At 43.2% G+C, this 24,308-nt stretch overlaps 1 protein-coding gene across 1 annotated transcript in view; it reads right to left on the bottom strand.

Moving 5' to 3' along the window:
• LOC128324387 (phosphatidylinositol 3-kinase regulatory subunit alpha-like) overlaps positions 1–24,308 on the bottom strand; it is a 343,159-nt gene that overhangs the window by 316,056 nt on the left and 2,795 nt on the right. The window contains exons 3-6 of the mRNA XM_053248910.1: positions 22,024–22,145; positions 19,958–20,059; positions 15,822–16,108; positions 2,265–3,287 (exon numbers count right to left, since the gene is read on the bottom strand). Coding sequence (XP_053104885.1) covers positions 2,265–2,586 — 322 coding nt within the window. The 5' untranslated portion in view covers positions 2,587–3,287; positions 15,822–16,108; positions 19,958–20,059; positions 22,024–22,145. The remainder of the gene's footprint in view (positions 1–2,264; positions 3,288–15,821; positions 16,109–19,957; positions 20,060–22,023; positions 22,146–24,308) is intronic.

Here is a 24,308-nt window from a genome sequence, read left to right on the forward strand (position 1 = left end):
GAACATTAATTAAAACAAAATAAATGATAAGTTAACACATTACAACAATTTAAAATTTGTAAAACAATATTTTAAAACAAAGTTTAAACTATTAAAACAATATTTAATTAAAAGCCTGGGTAAACAAATGCATCATTAAAGACTTTTTAAAAGTTGTCAGAGATGGGGAGGCTCTCATTTCAGCATGGAGCACATTCCAAAGCTTCGGGGCAGCAGCAGAGAAGGCCCGTCCCTGAGTCGCCACCAGACGAGCCGGTGGCGACTGCAGATGGACCTCTCCTGATGATCTCAGTGGGTGGTGAGGTTCATGACTAAGAAGACATTGGGGCTATTCCCACGATCAGGCAAAATTGGGCTAGGGGAGCCTAGCCCGATTTTGCCTGGTCATGAGAGCCACTGGGCTCACAGGCAAGCCTGGTGGCTTCCTGGCGGTTAATCTGCCAAACTAGCCCTCCCCTTAAACCGGATTTGCGGAGCGAGCGGTTTTTTTGCTCGTGAGTAGCCGTGGCGCGGCTCCGTGCCATGGCTACTTATGTGTAGACCCCCAGCCGGGAGGCTTAAAAGCAGCCTCCCGGCTTGGGGGGTCTCTCCAGTATGCCCTGCGCGCTCACGGGCACATACTGGAGCTTCCGGGGGCCGCACAGCCCCCGAACTCCCCAGCCCCCGCCGGCTCCATCACGGAGCCGGCAGTCGTGTGGGGAAGGCTGCCGCCCTGCTCGTGTGTGGGGAGAGCGGGCACTCACCGTCCCCAGGCGGGTCTCGTTGATCGTGAGACCTGCCTCAGTGTCTTAAATATCAAACTATGGTTCTAAATCCTGTTTTCTTGCCTAACAAGTTTGTGGCTTCCAAGTTTGGATGTTACCCAACTGTGGCTCCCAAATTTGGATACAATGTGGAACTGTGGTTTACTTCAAAGTGAAAGTAAAAACCTTCCATCTCCTTTTCTAGTGGGACAAAGAGGAGGAGAAGGGAGGAGGAGAAGGGTGTGTAAGTCCATGACTTGCAGAAGCTCATTTACATAGCAGGAAACCATGATTTCCCATTACTTTGGAATCATACTGAGTGTTACTTTATGACTTTCAGGACAAGATTCCACCCGCCCCCGCTTTTCAGTTACAATCAGGTAGATACCTTATTGTTCAGTACTGAAGACATTATCCTAGATTCACCCCGACCCCCACTATATATTCACTATCCACACAGCCAAGTGTAAAACGTTACTTACTGAAAAAATGGGGGGGGGGATGAATTATCTGAGAACTGGTGACTGCATGCAACTGTCAAGCCACAAATTGCCCAGCATTAATTTAAAAGGACACTTTTTAAAAGTGTGTATGTGTTAACCAGCCTCCCAATAATTACTTTGGGAATCTATAGGTCATTAGAAAAGTCAATTCAAAGAAAGCATTGCTTCCCCAAATTTACAAAATGTGCCTCACAGCTGAGCTGAGCACAGATCTCCCAGGGCCAAATTTACAAGACTGTCTTCTAGTCCATACTACTTCCAGCACCACTCAGCCATGAACTGAAGCTGTCCATGTCCTTCACCTCCCACAATATTTTCTTCCAACTGGCCCTTAAGATGCTACAGACATTTCAAAAGAAGAAAATGTACCACTGGGCCCTTTCTTAATTAATAGCAGACTTCCCTTGATGCATGTCATTTGGACAATTCAAAGAGATGAAACATTTCAAAACGTCAGCAATATTTTTCACAGAAATGAAAGCCAGAAATGGCCTCATAATCTTCCCCACTCCCACCCAAGTAAAAACACCACATTCCCAACCATCAGCACACACAGCCACATGTCTGGCTAACCGCTGACTTGCTAGCATGTAAATGATAACCCTGCACACAAAACCAGAGGAGCCATTTAGACAATTGGCCTTGGGTGAATGTCCTGTTTCCACCCTAGCCCTGCTCTGAATTATCTAGTGGTTTGCACATGCTCTGGAGAACACATTGCTTTCAAACCACAGTCTATAAACTGCACAGTAAAATGTTCAATCCCCCTCTTTAGTAGCAAAGCTTATGTTTAATCAGAATATTTCTTGGGAAAGCATATTCTGTTCTCTCTTAGTAAAGATGATGCACATTCAGTAGGAGCAGAGCTTGGGAAAGTCTTTGATCTTAGGGCCAATCAATTATAGTACAGCCCTCTTCTGACTGCTGCAAAAGGACACTGGAAATGCTACCATGGTCCTGGAAAGTTACCATACTCTGTGCTCCATACAGAAATGTTTAACATGAGAAAAGTACTCACCCCAAAGGTAGTTAGTAGGTGTCCCAGTGGGTGTAGGAGGCAGTGGCCTGGGTCTAGGTTTTGGTACAGCAGCCACAATCCTCACCCGGCCCAAGTACTCCACATACGTGCCTGGGAAATCTCCCCACTCCTTGGTACGTTCATTGAAACCATTTAGCCAGCCTTGGGGATTCCTCTCACCCCCCTCCTTGTAATCCACACACAAAAGTCCTGCCTTGCTGCTGACAGTGAGCAGATCTCCAGAGCAGAGAGCCAGATCTTCCTCCCGATCCTTCTTATACTCATAGAGAGCCCGATATTGCAATCCATCCACCGAGTCCATGGCAAGAAAATGGGAGGCTTCCAAGTTATACCAAGAACTTGCCAACTCTGTACATCTTCACAGACATTGAGAGACAGCACTAGGAGGCTGGGACAGAGAACAGCAATCACATACACATAATTTTTAATCCTTCCCTCTTCTCCTAACTTTAACTCTTGGGGACAATTTCTTTTACAAGGAAAAAGAGATCAGAAGCCATCCACAGTGTGCAGATCTCAAACCATCAGTCTGTGGTCATCTTTGTCAGCTGGCAAAATCACCCACTGCTACTGAACAACTCAGTGATGAAGAGAAGGAAAGTAAGCTCTGTTCATCTCCTCTTCCTCTTTGTGCACCTGCAGATTTCAAGTCTGGTACTAGCAGTTTATCGCTTGGCAGTTCCTCTTGCTGTGAGAGTAAAGAAGTATGTTAATGATATCATAAAGGTGCAGACTTGCTAACTTTCAACCACTCTTATCACTGTGCCTTTAGCAGTGCCTTAATGTGCAGACAGCAACAAGCACTCTTGCTGATACCTCTGCATGATGAAAACTTCACCAGCTGATATCTGTAGAATAAATTGCTGTTAGAAGCATAGGAGCAGGGCGTACCAGTTTTTATCTGGTTAGCTGGCAACTTCCAAAGATACAAAGCCACTTCTACACCTCGTTTCCATCCCTGCAGGTCATGATGGACTTGACAGAGGAGCAGACAAGCAGACACTGCAGAAAACATATGAGACACATATGCCTTTAAACATGAAATTGGGAAGCTCTTAAGCCTTTGCGCAGCCCAGCCAGCATTTCCGCAGGTTTATTTGATTGCAGCCCAAATTCTGATTTAACAAGCTAAACCAAAAAAAATCTGTACTACAAATAAACAAACATTGAAAGCAAATGAGAGTACACACAGCATGCAGATCCATTCAACAGCATTTAGTAAAAGGCTAGAGAGTCATTCGACATAGGCAATTAAGTCTCCACATTATCCAACTCAAAATCTCACAGCCAGCCTTTAAGCAGGAGCAAAGAGCAAGTTGAATGGAAAGAAAGTATATTAAAGCATGCTCAGCCATCCCTATCCCAATGTGTCACATGGACACATTTGTACTTAAAGCCTCTTGTCATCAGAATCCCTCTCCCTTGATGCAGGTCACCTGTCACAACTTGACTACCCTGCTGCAACCTGGAAGGATGGGGTGGGGGACAAAAAGTGTGCATTGTGTGTCCCAGCTCTCCTGTCTCCCGTTTGCAGTCTCTGGAGCTTCCCTTCAAAGGCAGCAGGGAGGAGAGATGGGGGAAGAAGGAGGACGATGTTGAAAGGTGCCTGTGACCAGCGACTTCTCAGCTCCCCCTTCCTAAGCATAGCAATCCCAAGGCAGTTGACTCAAACGGGTGCTGTGCATCATCTCTTCCTCTGCTGTGCTTGCCTAAAACCACTTTACACTCCTGCACTGCTGTACAGGATTTATTGGTGATGTCAGCAGACACACCTCCTGCTTGCCTGAAATATATATAAGACTAAGGCAGCTCTGCAGTGGGAGAGGGAACAAACAGCAAGCTGGAAAGGAAGAAGTTGACGTGAAAATGGGGGGAAAGGAGGTTGTGCAGACAAAAGGGTGTTGAGTAGTCTAGACACAGAGAGAAATTAAAATACAGATAAAAGGAACAGAGAGGGAAGGAAAGAACAAAAATCCATCATTTGGAATTTTAACCATCACAAATGTTAGAAATGGGATAGCACAGGGATTGTTAATTGGGCACAGCTAGTGAATTGTCTGCCTCTTACTGAACAAAATTGCTTTGCTGAGCAGTTTGGAAAGGGACACTCTACATAAGACCATGAGTCATGTGAGGCAAGAAGAAGACACCTGTCACTATAGTACCATAGATTTTCTATAGCAATTGTGCTATATATATTTCCTTGGCAGTAACGGCATCTATACATGTTACATGGCAAAGTGCTCCATGTATACTGGTGTTTCCCACACTGCAGTGTGGCTTATGCACAAGCTTCTGGGAACCATGATGTGCAATCCCTATGCACATTTACTCAGAATCAAGTCTCACTGTACTTAGTGAGGCTTACTTCCAGGAAAGTGTGCATTGCAGCCTTAGTCAGGTACCAAGAGACTTGTACTCAGGTACTTAAACATGCAAGTTTATACATTTTCTAAGTTGCACTGCAGGAAACAGTAGTCTACATGCAGCAATCGTGTATAGTTGACCTAAGTCCCACTTGAGTTCAATGGGGCTTCTCCTCAAATAAGAGAATAGGCTTGCTGCCCTAAGTTTTCAAAAGGGAGGTTTTCCACTTTTCTTAAGGACCTTTTGTCGCACTATCCATGATGACATCTTACCACAAAGATGGGGATAAAATCATGGAGACATGCATTGTTGTGCTCTTGGATAAAAAGAATATCAGAACTACTATGAGGATCCTGCTGTCCCTGTTGAGAAAGTTTTCCTTTGCCTCATCCCATACTGCCTAAGTACTTAAGCTGGACAAGTCTGAGCAAGCCCCCTGGGTAGAGATGTGGGTTTTCCAGAAAAAACTGAATTGGAAAAATTTCCAGAAAATTTCCCCATGCATTTTTCTCATTTGGATACAATTATAGTTTGAACAGAAATACTTGAGGGGGGGAGGGGGGATTCATAAAGACACTGAATGTGTTTTAAATGTCATACTGTAAAAATTTCAAAGCTTTATGTGGAAAGAAATTATTTTTACTGGGATACTCAATAAGTCAATAAAACATATCAACTCTCTCACACACTTCCTGGGGATAAGCACCTGAAAAATATTAATTGCAACTTTGAAATTGCAAGGTTTTCCTAAAATTGCATTGGTAGCCATTCATGATTACCCATGAATTTGAATGAAACACATTTTTACAAACTGAAAATTTATGTTGTGTCTCCAGCCAGAATAAAATGTCATATAAATCACAATTAAATTAGGATTTTGATAGCACCATGTTATTAACAAAATTGAATTTAAACATACATTTCTTCAGGATGGCTATTTTAGTTCTCTTTTATCTGTAGAATTGGCATAGGAATTATAAAGCAGGAGGCTGTTGGTTCAAATCCCCGCTGGTGCATTTCCCAGAAAATGGGAAACTCCTATATTTATAAAATATAAATATAAAATATATAAAATGGGAAACTCCTACAGCAGCGATATAGGAAGGTGCTGAAAGGCAATGGTAAACCACTCCTATATTCTATCAAGATAACCACATGGCTCTGTGGAAGCTTTATACCCAGGGCTTTTACTTCTAATCTCCTCCAGAATGGAGTGGGCCAGTCCACATATTAGCTGCATTTACCCCCAAGTAGCTGCGGGCTCTCAGGGACCAGGACTCTGTTTTTCCCCAAATCGAGGCTGTGCATTCCGGCTTAGCCTGAATTATGTTTGGCTTTAAAAAATCCTCTATTTCCAGCGGCTTGGGGGGGGGGGGGAACCCAAGGCTTCTGTTATACCCCAAGTTTCTCTCTGATGTGTAGAGGGGCTTCTTTCCAAACTCACACTTGAAATCCACCCAGGTATCAGCAAAGGAGATTTGCAATTGCAAGTGCTAAGGGCAGGAGGAGGGGTTGTGGCAGATGGATGCAATTCTGTGGAGGGGGCCCTTTCAGCTCATGTTTCTGTCAGGTTACATTAGAGCCAGGCAGCCTACATAAAACACACAGAGATGTCTCCTCGAGTGGAGGCTATTCCTCACAAACCACTCTCACTGGAGAAAGCCCTCTCCAGCCCCTTCAGGGGTGCTGCGCTGAGGTCACAAACCGGGAGCAAGTGAGACACTTGCTTCTAAGCATAGAAGCCACCTTCAACTCTGCTGAATCACAGAAGCATTTCTGCAATCTGGTGTGGACCCAGCTGTGGTGCACATGTCCCTGTCTGCAGAACACTGTCAGGGAGGCCTGCTAAAGATTAAGAGCATTCCACACCATCCATGGGCGCGGCGGGGGGTGGGGGGGAGAGAAGTACAATGGCTGACTGAGGAAGGAAGAGGGGCCACAGGGAGAAGGAGAGAGTCCAGAAGGGGAGGGAGAGGGAAAAATTCCTGAGTTAAACACAAGATGTAACCTGAGCCCTTGTATGCTGGCTGCTTGGTCTTGCGGTCTTTTGTAACTAACTGTCAAACTAACAACAACAACAACATCCTCTCTTGCCTCCTTCTGATGGTATTGGTTGGATTAAAAAAAAACCTGGAGCAAGCGGTGGGAATGCGCAGGGGGGCGGGGGGGGGAGATCTGCAGGGACTGTGGAGAGGAGCCGACCTTATGTAAACTGTCCATTTAATCCCCCGAATTAAACATCTGTGAATCTGCTGTGAGGCAGATTCGTTCTTCATATACCCCACGGCATGAAGCCATGTGTGAATAATTCCCTGGAGTCAACTTTTCCTTCCCTTTCCTTCTTTTATGAATAGAATTAACAAAGTCAACAGCATTACTCTCAGGCAGAAAGTTAACAAAGACAAGCATTCAAATCTAACCAGCTTTCACTTGCTGTACTGCCAGTGGAACTCTGCCACTGGCATTATATTCGGTGACTCTGAATACATTTTCATATAATACTAATTGCAATGAAAATTGCAATTGCTTTTGGCAGAAAACTTTGTAAAATGGCATGTTATACTTTTCTCCACATACAGGTGAAACTCGGAAAATTAGAATATCGTGCAAAAGTCCATTAATTTCAGTAATGCAAATTAAAAGGTGAAACTGATATATGAGACAGACACATTACATGCAAAGCGAGATAAGTCAAGCCTTAATTTGTTATAATTGTGATGATCATGGCGTACAGCTCATGAAAACCCCAAATCCACAATCTCAGAAAATTAGAATATTACATGGAACCAAGAAGACAAGGATTGAAGAATAGAACAATATCAGACCTCTGAAAAGTATAAGCATGCATATGTATTCAGTACTTGGTTTGGGCCCATTTTGCAGCAATTACTGCCTCAATGCGGCGTGGCATGGATGCTATCAGCCTGTGGCACTGATGAGGTAGTATGGAAGACCAGGATGCTTCATTAGCGGCCTTCAGCAATTCTGCATTGTTTGGTCTCATGTCTCTCATCCTTCTCTTGGCAATGCCCCATAGATTCACTATGGGGTCAGGTCAGGCGAGTTTGCTGGCCAATCAAGCACAGTACACTGTATACTTTTCAGAGGTCCGATATTGTTCTATTCTTCAATCCTTGTCTTCTTGGTTCCATGTAATATTTTAATTTTCTGGGATTGTGGATTTGGGGTTTTCATGAGCTGTACGCTATGATCATCACAATTATAACAAATTAAGGCTTGACTTATCTCGCTTTGCATGTAATGTGTCTGTCTCATATATCAGTTTCACCTTTTAATTTGCATTACTGAAATTAATGGACTTTTGTACGATATTCTAATTTTCCGAGTTTCACCTGTACTTCTATAATGCATGGAGGTGCAGGGAAATGCTTGACTAACAAGCAGAAGGTTGCTGGTTCGAATCCCTGCTGGTACTATATCGAGTAGCAGGGATACAGGAAGATGCTGAAAGGCATTATCTCATACTGCGTGGGAGGAGGCAATAGTAAACCCCTCCTGTATTTTACCAAAGAAAACCACAGGGCTCTGTGGGCACCAGAAGTCAAAATCAACTTGACAGCACACTTTACCTTTAGTTTCTAAAAAATATACATTTCCACAAAATGCCATTGATAGAAGGAAGTGGTTAGTTTTAGAGATTTAAAAAACAACAACAACGTGCTAACATAAAAGAAAGCCTTATGAGACAAGGCAATACAGTATGCAGTAATGACAGACTTCATGCACCTTTCAAGTCTCGCAGCTTTCTTCCTTCTCCTGTGTGATTGCCTAGCTGTCTAGTGAAAAAATATGACTAAAGGGAGGCAGAGTTTATTTTGTACCAGGGTTCAACACCAGCATACTGTATTTGAATGCCAAGGCTCAATCCTGAAATGTATGCAGAATAGATGAAAGTACTGCAGAACATGAAGAGTGTGATTTTCCCTCACCACTATGGAGTCCACAGATACCAACGAAGGACTATTTGGTCTGGAATGACTCCCAGATCAAACAGTGAAGATGCTTTCAAACAAACTTAAGAGTCGGCTTCTCTTTTTCTAGGAATTATACAGGGAGAAGGGCACAATAGATGTTTACTTGTTTGGGGATAATTGTTTTTATTCTTCAATCACTCACTATATTAGAAATCAAGATCACTCATAAGAACATAAGAACAGCCCTGCTGGATCAGGCTCAATGCCTGTTTGGTTCAGCATCCTGTTTCACACAGTCAAATGAAGTTGTCTCTGACAACATGCTCTGTGTCACCCAAAAATATGTCACTGAGAGTTGCGCAGACTTCAGATACATATTTTCAGAGTGCTTCTGGGGGAAATGTAGGTCATCAAAATTCCACCCTTGCCCCTCTATGCAAGCACCAGTGCAGCGTTAGTCTGGAACTTCTCAGAAGCTTTGATGATACACTGGTACTTTTCCTGTAGCACCAATGTTTCATTAGTCTGGTTGTCAGTATATCTTGGAGTACCAGATTCCCAGGACAAATAGCAAAGGATAGCTTTCACGTCCAGACCCTTACTTATGAACTTTCACAGACATCTGGCTGGCTATTATTAGAAACAGATTCTGGGCTAGATGGACCTTGATCTGATCCAACAATTCTTATTTACATACAAAAGGTAGATTGAGCCAAAGTGGGAGGGGAGCATTTCACACAAAAAACTTCACTCACACTCCCCCATGTCAACTTTTTTTTTTTAAGGGGAGCCTGTAAAATGGGATTAAAGTGTGCATCCATTCAGTGTAAGGGTAGGAAGCATTCCCTCTGATTTGGCTTTGAAATGTCAGCACCTAACCAAACCTGAAAGGACATATAACATGACATCATCACATTGTCTACATAGTTCCAACAGGCGGGGATCCTCTCAGAAAAAAGCATATTTTAAAAACATGGCACAGAACAGAAGCTGCAGATCAAAGAAAATAGTGGCTGAAAACATGATAAACAAGGGTGGTAACACTTCCCGCCACCCATCTTTTAGGAACATAGGAAGATGCCATATAGTCAGACTATTGGCCCATCTAGCTCAGTGTTGTCTAACGAGAGTGGCAGCAGCTTCTCTAAGATTGCAGGCAGGAATCTCTCTCAGCTCTATCTTGGAGATGCTGCCAAGGGGGGAACTTGGAACCTTCTTCTCTTCCCAGAGCAGCTCCATCCCAAGGGGAATATCTTACAGTGCTCACACATCAAGTCTCCTATTCATATGCAACCAGAGCAGACCCTGCTTAGCTAAGGGGACAAGTCATGCTTACTACCACAAGACCAACTCTCCTCTCTTCTTTTGCCCCAAAGCATTTCAGAGCCCTATAAAATAATACCCTTGTACTTATTTAACAAGCACTGTGAATTTCCAGTACTGTCACAATACAATCTTTATTTCATCCATAAGAAAAAGTATTGAATAGCTTAGATGGAGTGTGGGGAATCATCCTTCCAGCATCTCACAGAGATTGTGATTACAAGAGTCCTGTTCTCATCTTTATGTGCGCATGTTGAATGAACACATGGAGATGTGTTCACGTGGATGATTGTGCCCACAGATACTCACAGAACACTTGCAGAGGAATGATTGTGCCCAGCTGTGCACAGAGACTCTACGTGTGTATGCACACAAGGCCCATTCTTAAACCCTATTCACACATTATGTTCAACATATGTATAACTTGTGAACAGTGTATTCACACATTATATTGAATGCACATACAGCAGTACACTTCCTATGTATTCTGTATTTGAGAGGCCTGTATACAAATTCATTTTAAAATGAACACATGTACATAAACATTCACACAAGAACATAAACATATATACACACATCTGTACGCATTTACAGTGTAATGCATGAATAGGGCTTTAGTTTCTGCTAGATGTTTGGAGGTCAGGGCAGGACAAGCAGAGACAATCTCAGTACCTCTTCAGTCATTCATGAACATGGATATAAGGTCAGGACAAAATGATTAAAGGGTGTGTTAGCGTGGAAGTGATTTGATTAGCAAGCCAGAGGTTGCCAGTTCAAATCCCCACTGGTATGTTTCCCAGACTATAGGAAACACCTATATCGGGCAGCAGCGACATAGGAAGATGCTGAAAGGCATCATTTCATACCGAGTTGGAAATGGCAATGGTAAGCCCCTCCTGTATTCTATCAAAGACAACCACAGGGATCTGTGGTCGCCAGGAGTCGACACCGACTTAACGGCTCACTTTACCTTTACCTAAGTAGTGTCTAGTCATTGTTAAGTGTTAGCCCTCTTCAGATGTTCTGCTGTACCTGGGTAGAGAGGGAATGGAGGCATGTCAGATGTCGTTGTCCATCTGCTGCCCTTTCTGAGCTCCTTGATTTGGTATCAGGCCTGGTGATTACGACCCCTAGACTTATGGTTCTGGGGGATTTCAATCTTCCAGCTCCTGATGGGGGTTCGATGGTTCAGGAGTTCATGAGCTCTATGGCTACCATGGGCTTGTCTCCGATCATTTCAGGCCTGACTCATGTGGGTGGACATACCTTGGACTTGGTTTATCTTTTGGGGCAATGGCAGACAGATCTGGTCATGGAAAATATTGTCATCTCTCCCCTGCCTAGGTCTGATCATTTTCTGATTAATATGCAGATTGCAGTGGCCCCCTGTCTCTACCGGGACAGCACTACAACACGGATGGTCCGCCCCAGGCGCCTCATGGATCATGTCGGATTCCAGGATGCTCTTGGGGACATTCCTTGCAATCTGATAGGCGTTTCTCCATCACAGCTTGTGGAATCTTGGAACATCGAGGCCACGAGGGCGTTAGATGAAATTGCTCCCAAGCATCCACTTACGGTTTGTGAATCCCGGCTCCTTTGGTTCTCTGAGGAGCTTAGGGAGATGAAACAGACCAAAAGACACTTGGAACACCATTGGAGGAAAACTGGTGCCGAAGATGACCAAATATGACTACTTGCTTATATTTGGGAATATTCTAGGAAGATAAGAGTGGTGAAATCCCACTATTTCTTCTCTCTTATCGCACCAGCTGACTCTCATCCAGCGGCCTTATTTCGGATTACCCGCTCCCTTCTTAGGAGAGAGGAGCCGGTAGATGTTCAATCTGGCCACTGTGATCAATTTGCTCAATCGTTTGCTGATAAAGTCACCCACTTTCGGCTAGAGTTGGACTCTACTACTGTAGGATCTGATCAGATAGAGGAGATTCCGCCCTGTGATGTTATATGGGACACCTTTGAGTTGGTCGAGGATATGGACATGATTCTCTCGGGTTTGGGTGTGGCAACATGTTGCTTGGACCCTTGTCCCTCCTTGCTGGTTAGAACAGCTGGTGAGAATGTTAATTCTTGGCTATGGGAGTTGGTGAGGGTTATGTGACGGTTTCCTTGTTATGTGAGGGTTTCATACCAGCAGCCCTTAAAGAGGCGATAGTTCGCCCTCACTTGAAGAAACCCTCCCTGGACCCTGAGGTCCTTGACAACTATAGGCTGATCTCCAACCTCCCTTTTGTAGCAAAGGTGTTAGAGAGGGTTGTATGTGCCCAGCTTGAGAGGGTCTTAGAGGAAACTGGCTATCTTAATTCTTATTAGTCGGGTTTCAGGCCTCGGCATAGCACAGAAACAGCATTGCTCGCTCTGGTAGATGACCTTCTTCGGGACCTTGATGAAGGTAGTGTCCCTCTCCTGGTCCTTCTAGATCTCTCAGCGGCTTTTGGACACTATCGATCATGCTATCCTCCTTATTTATTTATTTATCATATTTTTACACCGCCCAAAACTTACATCTCTGGACGGTTTACAACAAGATTAAAAAGTAAAACATTAATTAAAAACAAAAACAAAACAAAAATTTAAAAGCAAGAAATGTAAAACACAATTTAAAAATTTGAAAACAATATTCTAAAAATAACATTCAAAATGATCAATATCAGTTAAAAGCCTGGGTGAAGAAATGCGTCTTTAAGGATTTTTTAAAGGATGTCAGAGATGGGGAGGCTCTTATTGCACTAGGGAGTGCATTCCAAAGCCTCGGGGCAGCAACGGAGAAGGCTCATCCCTGAGTAGCCACCAGACGAGCCGGTGGCAAATGCAGACAGACCTCTCCTGATGATCTCAATGGGCGGCGGGATTCATTACGAAGAAGCCGTTCTCTTAAAAACCTTGACTGCCTGCGTGAGTTGGGTATCGGGGGCACTGTCTTACAGTGGTTCCGTTCTTACCTTAGCAGGTGTGTCCAGTCGGTATGCATTGAGGACAGATGCTCTGACCCATGGTCACTCCTTTATGGAGTTCCCCAGGGTTCCGTTCTTGCCCCTGTCCTCTTTAACATCCATATGGAGCCTCTGGGTCAGGTCATTTCCTAGTTTGGGGAGAGATTTCATCAATACGCTGATGATACTCAGCTGTATATTGCCATCCCAGACCATTCTGGAGAGGCTGTTTCTGTGCTTACTCGATGCCTGGAAGCTGTTAAGGTCTGGATAAATCAAAATAAGCTCAGACTGAATCCCACCAAGACTAGACTACTCTTACTCAGCCCTTGTACCGGCCAACCGCTGGATGTGAACTTTGTTTTAGATGTGGTGGCGCTGCCCCCGAAGGAGCTTGTATGTGACTTGGGGGTCCTTTTGGATTCCTACCTCCTGCTCGAACAGCAGGTGGAGGCTGCAGCCAGAAGTGCCTTTGCTCAGCTCCATCTGATTCGTCAATTACGCCCTTACCTTGATTGGTAAGCATTAATGACAGTGACCCATGCCCTTGTTATCTCCCGCCTAGATTATTGTAACACCTTCTATCTAGGGTTATCTTTGAGGACAATCGAAAATCTACAACGGGTCCAGAATGCAGCAGCTCATTTACTTATGGGTGCCAGAAAATATGACAGGGTAACACCTCTCCTGCAGTCATTGCACTGGTTGCCTATTCGCTACCGAGTTCAATTTAAGGTCCTGGTTTTGACCTTCAGAGCCTTGCGGGGTTTGGCACCTGTTTACCTACAGACCCACCTCTCCCATCCAGTTACATCCCATCCAGTTACATCCGATCTGGTCAGATGGCTCTTTTGTCGGTCCCCGATTTCCGAGAGGTTCGGGGTGCTAGAACCCGTGAAAGGGCCTTCTCGGTTGCCGCCCCACTTCTCTGGAATTCCCTTCCCCTGCAGATTCCTTTAGCTCCTTCTTTGTCGATTTTTAAATCTTTATTGAAGACTTTTCTTTTTTGCCAGGCTTTTACCCTGTAGTTTATCTATTCCCCCACCCACCCATTAGTTACTTTAGTTTTATTTAGAATGTAATTTTAATGCTGTCTTGTTTTGCATGTTTTTGTACACTGCCCAGAGTCTTTGGAGTGGGCGGTATATCAAATGTTTTAATTAAATAAATAAATAAATAAATGTCAGATAGCCGATCTCCCTGGAGTCTATCCACTCAATGGATACACCCTATACTCTCTCTGGTTTAGCCTTTTTTTAGGGCAGCAACAAATCAAGGGCCACTTCTTCTTTGCAACGAGAACACTGGAAGCCCAGGGTTCTAAAACATATGGCAAAATGTCCCTGGGTTCAGCACTACCTCTTTCAGACCAACACTATACTGGGGAGCCCAGGTGGCATAACCATATGTTGGTACCAGAAAGTTTTTCACACAGGGCTTTTAAAGCCCTTAGTTCGCATCTTCTCCAGAATGGAGGGTGTGTGTTCACATATCGGGTATTTCAAACTGGCTTTCAGGCAGGCTATGGGGTGGAAGCTGCCTTGGTCAGCCTGATGGATGATCTCCAATTGGCAGTTGACAGAGGAAGTGTGACTCTGCTGGTTCTTTTGGATCTCTCAGTGGCTTTCGATACTATCAACCATAGTATCCTCCTGGAACGTCTGAGGGTGTTGGGGGTGGGAGGCACTATTTTACAGTGGTTCCGCTCCTACCTCTCAGACAGATTCCAGATGGTGTCGATAGGAGATTGTTGCTCTTCGAAATCTGAGCTTAAGTATGGTGTCCCCCAAGGCTCCATACTTTCTCCAATGCTCTTTAACATCTACATGAAACCGCTGGGAGAGATCATCAGGGGATTTGGAGCAGGGTGTTATCAGTATGCTGATGACCCCCAGATCTACTTCTTCATGTCAACTTCTTCAGGAGATGGCATAACTTCCCTAAATGCTTGCCTGGGAGCAGTAATGGGCTGGATGAGGGAGAATAAACTGAAACTGAATCCAGATAAGACGGAGGTACTTATTGTGCGGGGTCAGAACTCCAGAGATGATTTTAATCTCCCTGTTCTAGATGGTGTCACAGTTCCCCAAAAGAAACAGGTCTGCAGTCTGAGAGTACTTCTGGGTGCACACTTCTCCCTGGTATCTCAGGTAGAGGCGGTGGCCAGGGGTGCTTTCTATCAGCTTCGGCGGATACGCCAGCTGCGCCAGTTTCTCGAGATTAATGACCTACAGTGGTACATATGTTGGTAACCTCCAGACTTGACTTGTGCAATGCACTCTATGTGGGGCTGCCTTTGTACGTAGTCCGGAAGCTTCCATTGGTACAGAATGAGGTGGCCGGGTTGGTCTCTGGGTCATCTCGGAGAGACCACATCACTCCTTTGTTGATAGAGTTACACTGGCTGCCAGTAGGTTTCCAGGCAAAATACAAAGTGCTAGTCATAACATATAAAACCCTAAATGGCTTAGGCCCTCAGTATCTAAGAGAACATCTTCTTCATTATGAACCTCACCGCCCATTGAGGTCGTCCAGATAGATCCGCCTCCTGTTGCTGCCAGCTCGGCTGCTGGCCACATGGGGACAGGCTTTCTTGGTTGCTGCCCCAAGACTGTGAAATGTGCTCGCTACTGAGATACAATCCTCCCCATCTCTGACAATTTTTAGAAATCATTTGAAAAACCACCTCTTCACCCAAGCTTTTCCAGCACTTTAAAATTTTAAGGTTTTTGTATATATTTTAACTTGTTTTATGCTATTGTTAACCGCCCAGAGACAAAAGTTTGGGGTAGTGTACAAATGTGATAAATAAATAAATAAATAAATTAAATAAATTTACCCCAAAGTCCCTGCAAGCTAGTTTTATGCTATTGTGTATGCTATACCGCCCAGAGACAAAAGTTTGGGGTAATGTACAAATGTGATAAATAAATAAATAAATAAATAAATAAATTTACCCCAAAGTCCCTGCAAGCTATCGGGGAGCACTTCACACACTATTCTGGTTCTTCACTGCATGTTAGAGTGCAGCTTGATTTATATCCGGGGTCAAAAAATCCACTTTTTGAATCAGGTTTTTGGGATAACTTTGAGTTTGTAGTAAAGCCTCCCAGAAAACTCACAGTAAAGCCTGCTGTGTGGAGAACTCCCTGGCATCACTAGCCAGTGTATTACTATTCCTCCTCTTCCTGATTATACATAGTCAGCACTGTAATTCTTGAAGAGGGATCTTGACTTTATGCCCCTACAAGAAAGAAACTCATTTATCATATGAAATATACTGGTTCAGATGGTACTTTACTGGCCTACACAAATAGAAAAGGGATGCACCAAGAGCACGTTGGTTGCAATATCTCTGTGGATGTCCTGATGCCCTCCTGATACATCCCTTTGTCATGTCATGTGGGGAGCCATACCCTGCTCACCACCCTGACATATTACTAATGAGGGTGGGCGGGGGTGGGGGAGTCTGTTCCCAAAACTGGAAAGGTTAATAACTTTATAACATCGTGAATAAAGAATGATGTTCTTAGCTCTTTCTCCCTTTATCTTCTGCTGACACCACCAAGCTCTTCTGGCTTAGGATTGTGTCCTGACAGCCTCTTAGTAGTTTAGCTGAAGGTTGTGTGGGGATAAGTAAAACTCAGAGGACACTGAGTTAAGTTTAAAATAAAACAAATTCCAGTTTATTGATCAGGGGCGTAACTATAATAGGGCAAGGGGAGACAGTTGTCTGGGGACCCTCTGCCTTGGGGGCCTCCCAGAGGCAAGTCACATGACTGACTCCCCCAGCCACGCACCCGCCCGGGCTTCCTTCAGTTGTATGCATCCTCCAAAATTGATGTGAGTGTTAAGACCTGGAGCTACCAGAACAGCATGTCTTTCTCTAGTACCATTAAATGACTTGCCTCATCCACAATTTACAAAACCTTTAAAAAAATAATTTAGGATGATGTTCTATTGTGGCACATAGGAGATACACACACACACACACACACACTTACACTTAACTGTGCTTTTTGTTACCACTATTCAGCCTCATTTAAGATTTCTTTACTTCATGAACTTGTTTGAGATGAACTTCCAGTGCATCGACCTTTTGCACCAACTGTCCTAATGAGCACTAGGGGCATTGGGAGTAGAGACAGTCAGTCAGGGTCTCCCTATCTCTCCCTACTCTATGACCCCTGAACTGACTCTGCAGCACTTCCTGTGCTGAGTCACAATCCTTCCTTTCCTCCTAGAGAGCAGATGGAAACATCTCTCTCTCTCTCTCCTTACCTATCCATTATGTAGTCCTTTAGATTAGATATAGGTCTTTCCTATCCAAGTGTATTTAACCAATAAATATTTAGTATTTTAGTTCTACAAGGATCTCCATGTGTTTTCTCTAAACAGCTGCAATATCCAAACCATCCTCTGCTACCTACTCTGTAACTGGAGTGTGTGCTCATTTCTTAGTGCTCTGCTGTTTTACCTATTGTGGGTAAAAATCAACAACCTCTAACAGAACTAAGCTTCAGCGAAGGGAGGGGCCCATTTTAAATTTTAATTTGTCTCTGGGCCCACTCCCCCTGTTGTTGATGTTCAAGTAGCTTAAAAGGTTTCTCTCTGCTGAAGCAAGGCTTTACACATGTAATAAGATCTATAACTATGTATCAAACATAGTACTTTAACAGAGACTAGACTTAAAAGTTACAGAGGTGCCCTGTGTTGGATACAACAAGCGTTCCCTGACACCTAGCCCTTTTACTGGAAACAACCACCCTAGTTCATAATCCGTGTATATACCATACACATCCAGCATTCATACATAAGAGTCACATTGCTAACCAGAGATGTTCAATGTACTACTTCCCAATATCCAACCCACCAACCCAGAAACCCTCACTAGAGATCCTATCCCTAACCCTAACTGTCCTTGTCACTGGCTCATTCAAGCCCCATCTTTCTCTGTGACAGTTTAACTGCCACTCTCTGCTCCATTCTAAAGCCCCTCCCTCAGGAATCCCACCTGGAGGGCGGTCCCTTGGGCATCAAAAGGTGACTGACAGCTCTGGTGCTGCTGCTAACCATCACTCATGGGAAGGTTGTTCATCTATACTCTATACACACTCCAAAGCATGAACAGAGACTCCCTCATGCGACAAAGGGATGGGCCAGAAGGGTGTCAGGACTCACATTTCGCAGAAAACATCCTGACAGGCAGGCGCGGAGCCAGCCGAGCATCAGCCTGCATCCAGCCCCACTCGGCGGCCCGCCTCCAATACGCCCGTGCACATGACGTCACATGCACGGGGGCGTGGCTCGGGCTCCAGAGGAGCCCAGAGCAAACTCCCCCCTCCCACACCCGGGCCGCCGAGAGCCTTCCCACTCCCATGCCCAGGCTGCCGAGAGCCCAGGCAAACTCTTTGCCATACTCCAAAATATAGCAAATGAAAAAAATTGAATTACTTTACTATGCAAGTAAATAATTTATGTTTCATTATTTATGTGCATTTTTTAAAATTTAGGGCCCCTTTATAACATATGCTGCAGGCCCCGCACTAGCTTAATCTGGCCCTGCCTTTTCTCACATGATACAAGGAGCATGGTGAAAGGGTAGATCTGCTGAATTCTTCCAATGTACATTCTAAGTTCCCAAGTTAATGTTTGTGGTTGTTGTTGTTTATGTATTATGTATACACCACTTTTAAACAAAGAAGTGCACACTTAGTAGACTGTAGTGATGTTATAGCGTGTAATCTGGAAAGCACCCTGGAACTGTCCTAATATTAACCCTTACCAGAAATCAGCTTTGGTTTATATTAAAGATAATATAAAACAGGCTATATGTTACTGAGTAAATGGACTAATGGTCTGACTCAATAAAAGGCAGGTTCCTAACCATCGCTGATAATTCTGACAGGACATATCAGGTGAAAACTATTTCATGTTTCTTATTAGTAGAGATGAAAGTGAAACATACTTTTTCAGGAAGTGAAAGTAAATAAGTAACAAGAATAAGCTGTTAGTTCAAGACATGCCTTTAGCTATATTTTTTCATAAGGAAATTGTGAGCTGTCAAAATTTTGAATTGATTTTAACAACTTTAAGAAGCAAAAGGAGAGGGAAACAAGCAATTTTATAATGGGAACACAAAATGCAGTATTACTGTAGTGCTATACTATATATGGCAGGATCAGATCTCATATTTTAAAGAAATTTTTATTAATATGTGTTATAGGTTATAGTCTGGCATACAGACTAACAAGTGTGCTTGCAGCATGCTGCGTTTCAGAGTAAAGCAGTGCACTGTTCACAGGGACATTTAAGGGGTGGCATATAGCATTTCAGAGAGAGGAGATTGTCACCCCGCCATAACCACTGCTTTAGTTCTGAATGCATCACATGCATTTGCATTTCCTTTGCTATGCATACACTTTGCTAGTTTGGATGTCAGCCATAATATTCTATGTACAGTATTGTGCACATGTGAGGCTTAAATTGGCTTTATTTTCCATTGGCTTCCAACACAAATATAAAACACAGACAGGCCTCAGTGTTCATTCAAATTCTGTTCCAAATTTTCTGCCACATTACCACTATTCATTCAGGTGACTCCAAAAGATAAAAATATTAGAGGCTTAAAATAGCTTTTTAGAGTCATATTTGAAAATGCCTTCAGCTTTCTCATTCCTTCAGTGGTTTGAATTGAGTTTCCCTTTTTTTTTTCATATGCTCTCTTCTGAAGCTGAAAGGTGTCACCAAGTCCACCCGTCTGTATAGTCGCAGAATTTGCTATATGTAAAACATTCCTTCAAACTGTTTGTTCATCTCCTATATGAAAGTGGGAGGTAAGGTTCAACTATGAGGACTCACAACTTTCCTGAGTCAATCTTTTCTGTAACTGTGAAATGAAACTTAACATCTCATGTCCTACTCTCATAGACTAATGAAAAATGTCCTCCTTTTGGATGGTGTTTAGCTGCACCAGGAAAAGTACTGGGGGAGCACAGAAGGGGCAAAGTGCATTGCAGGGAGCAAGTTTTATTGCACATGTTAGATTTCTGAAAGAAGAATGATATATCTCACATTAGCACTCCTCTCTTACATGTATTTTCTCTGAAGTAAGTCCTATTGATTTTGATGGAGTTAACATTTATTTCCCACTACCACGTTCTGTCGCTGAGAGATGGAAGTGATCTGTGAAGAACTGCATACAGATAGAGACAGAGATAGATATATTGATGATAGTAAAGAAAAGCACATTAAATGTATGGAAAGTGTCTTTCCTTCAAGTAAGCACAAGGGTCCAGCAATGGGGAGGCAGGCTGGGGGAAATCTATTAATGGGAGTGGGAGTTGCTCCCCACCCAGTACTACCATTGTCCTCCCAACTTTAATTATCTTTTCCCATTCCTTTTCATTATAATATGATTGTTCTTTAACAATGCAGCTTATCAGTGCCTTGCCTTTTAACCAGCTGCTGGGTCTTACCCCCCAGACATTGGTTCAATTGTTAAAACACACATGACACTTTCCATACATGAAACCATGCATTTAAAAACAATAATCATTTTCTTAGTCATGACACAAAACAATCATTTATGGGGGAAAACAAGCATCACTAACAATGATATCCCCTTTTAGCCTACTTTCCAGTAGTCTTATAAGATCCCCCGGCATTCTGTGTGTGTGTCCGTGTGTCTCCCTTATCAACTTCGCAACACCTGGACCAATATGAACCAAATCGGGTACAGTTGTAGGGACACATAGGGACACTTCAACGGCATAGTTTCTGATGATGTCATACACCCCAATCCAAGTTGGCGGATGCGTAAACCTTTGAGGTGCAAGTGGGCTAACTTGTGAACCGCTTAATCAATTTGAACCAAATTTACTACTGCTGCAGAGACACATAGGGATGCCCAAATGGCATAGTGAGTGATGATGTCATCCACTCTGATTCGAGATGGTGGCCGTGTGAACATCTGAGACACAAGCAGCCTAATTTGTGGACTGTCTAACTGACTTAAACCAAATTAAATACAGTGGCAGTGAGTGGCACACAAGGACACCTCAATGGTGTAATTTGTGATGGTGCCATCCACCCCGATCCAAGATGGTGGACACGTACACTTTTGAGGTGCAAGTGGTCTAACTTGTGAACCACTTAACTAATTTGAACCAAATTTGCTACAGCTGAAAGGAGACATAGGGATGCCCAAATGGTGTGGTGTGTGATGTCCTCCACTCCAATTCAAGATGACAGCCGTGTGAACATCTGAGGCACAAGTGGGCTAATTTGTGGACTGTCTAACCCATTTGAGCCAAACTATGTACAGTTTCACTGAGTGACACACAGGGACACCTCAGCGGCATAGTATGATGATGTCATCCACACCGATTCAAGATGGCAGATGCATAAACTTTGGAGGCACAAGTGGGCTAACTTGTGAACCACTTAACCAATTTGAACCAAATTTGCTACAGCTGTAGGGACACATAATGATGCCCTAATGGTGAAGTTTCTGGTAATTGCATCCACCCCAATCCAAGATGGTGGACATGTGAACTTTTGAGGTGCAAGTGTACTAACCTGAGCACTGTCTAACCAATTTGAATCAAATTTGATACAGTTGTAGTGAGTCACACACAGGGACACCTCAATGGTGTAGTTTGTAATTATGTAATCCACCCCGATCCAAGATGGTGGGTGCATGAACATTTGAGGTGCAAGAGATCTAACTTGTGGACCTTGATTTGAACCAAATTTAGTCCAGTTGTAGAAACAGTGAAAGGAAAGTAGGCTGATCAGTTCTTACTGGAACAACTTGTTACAAACATATGAACTCCAGTTTCTGGTTAATTACACAGTAACTTCATTTACAATCTTTCCAGATATTAGTATAGTTGAAAGGTGGAGAGTGAGCGAAATTTTCCTGATTTGTACAAAAGATAAAATCAGACCATATGGTAAACAAAGCATTGGAATTAGTTTGACCTGATCAAAGATGAATAATGTGGGTCAGTTTTTCTGACCTCTGATCTCTCCTACAGTATTTTTAATTGCCTAAATAGTTTTGTGCAACAGTATTCCCTGCCACCACCACCCCCCCGCTCTGTAGGAGAGATCAGAGTGTCTCTGATCCGATAAGAAAAATGACCATGTACTTACCGCTTGTTGGTTCTTTGTGGTCTTCACAGAGACAAAGAGGGAAAATTCTGGTGTACCTCAAGACATTAAGCCTTGGTGGTGTTGGGCAGGGTCCGCTTTCTGGTTGTTATCATGCTGAAACACTGAACACACACACCCCAGCCACAATTAAACAGAGCTATCTCAGACAAACTCATCTGCAGAAGCAAAAAACTATTGCGTACAGACAAGTTGGTACCAAACTGTCAGGCAGCTCTGAAGAATCATATGTTTGTAAACTGACTAATTTTTTGAAACACCCTGTTAATCCTTTTCACTGAGTTAATTTCGACACATCTGCATGCATGGCATTATATTAAGGGACTAAATTCAAACAAGTATCCTCCCTGGCAAACTATGAACATGCTACCATATGTATGTATGTATGTATGTATGTATGTGAGTCCTTTTCAGGCATTACCAAGTACAGTATCCCTTGGCTGTGCTATGAAGGCTGCCCCCTGAATAAATGTATGTATGTATGTATGATATCCTGCTCCTTCTTCCAAGGAACTCAAGGTGGTGTTTCCTCATTGTATCTGCACAACAACCCTGTGAGGTAGGTTAAGCCAAGAAGCAGCAAATGCCCCTCCTAGTCTGACACTCTAGGCACTACACAGCACCGACTCTCTGGAGTACTAGTATGCTTTGTAAACCCAATCCTGAGCTTAGTAACATCAGGCTGGGAGCTCCCTGGCTGCCTGTGAGCTATCTTATAGTTATCAATACTCATCTTTTAGAGGAAAAGACCTTTCATACTTCAAAAAGCAGGCACTTGTTTTTGTGTGGATCTAGAGCAGACAATGACTGGCTGCTTTGGAAAACACATAAAATATAGTACAGAGCCAAGAAAAACAGAATTGATTAGAATTCTAAAGTGTTTAGATTGGATAATTCTGTACTGTTGATGAGAAAACAAACAATTTTCAAAACATATGATATGTACAGCAGAGTCAGCATACATTATGTTATATACAACATACAAGATGTATTTAACACACATCATATTGCTATTTAGTTGTTCACTGTTCTTTTGTAAGGAAAGTGCATTCACTCTACATGCATAAGGTCTGGCCTACACACATGATGAAATATCCTACATGTCCATGCATGAATCTTGTATGTAGCTCCATCATGTAAGATGAATGCACACAGATATGTCATTGTACATACAAGCAGGAAGCAGCAATCAATTCATTTCAGTAAGCCTACACAATTTTCATTTTCACACACACACACACACACACACACACACACACACACACACACACACAAACACACTGAGAAATTGTCTGATATGTAATTGTTTTGTCAACAAATTTAATTTCTTTTTTAAAAAAGGATTTGTTTTATAGAAGAGAAAATGGACTTTTATAAGAAATAATTTAATTTCTTATAATTTCTCTTGGGAGGTATTAGTTAGTATGGTTGTTTTCCAGTGATTCTAAGTTAGAATGTTAGTGACTAGGGCAATACAGACCCCGGCTTGATCTGATGACTGCCTCTATTTAATTGGGAGTTCTCAGTGAACTATTAATGCAATGTACATTATCTCTTAGTGCTAGACACTCTTACAGGTGTCTTTGTAGCGCAAGCATATCTTTAAAAACCACAGTTCTGTAGACTGTGGTATCTCAAACTTTCTTTGATTCTACTTCATCTACAAAGCCTAGACCTGTCCCCTAACTAGGATCTCTCTCCCTCCCCTTTCCATCTCTGACACAGTTTTGCACCTAGTCCTTGTCACTGTTTCTTTGCTTCCGTTTTTAACAAATCTCTCCCCCCTCCCCCCCCCCCTTCTTCCTACATCTCTAATATGAATTAGCCTGGATTAGGAATTAACTTGAATAAGGACAATTATACTGACTCTGCTTCCTCCTACTAACCTCAACCTGGCCCATAGCTAACTAGGCTCTCCCCACCCCCACCCTGTGTTCTTGTCACTTTTTAACCATCTAGATTTCCTTTGCCTCAGACACTGTTTTTCCCTTCTCCTCTGAAACAGTTTCACAACTAGTCCTTGTCACTGCTCTTAATCTTCATTCTTGCTTGTTTGCTTGCTTTCTCTATCCTCAATAGGACTTAGTCTTGGTCAGTAATTTTGATGCATTTAATTAGTGTGTGTTAGTTGACCAGAGGCGTAACTAGGGAAAATGGCGCCCGGGGCAAGCACTGAAATGGCGCCCCCCACGCCCCCCCATGCCACAACATACTACATTATACTTAGGTTTTTCCTCACAAGCGCCCACTGCCGCTGCCAAGCCAGG

This window comes from Hemicordylus capensis, chromosome 4, assembly GCF_027244095.1.
Source record: "Hemicordylus capensis ecotype Gifberg chromosome 4, rHemCap1.1.pri, whole genome shotgun sequence".
Classification (NCBI taxonomy): Eukaryota; Metazoa; Chordata; class Lepidosauria; order Squamata; family Cordylidae; genus Hemicordylus; species Hemicordylus capensis.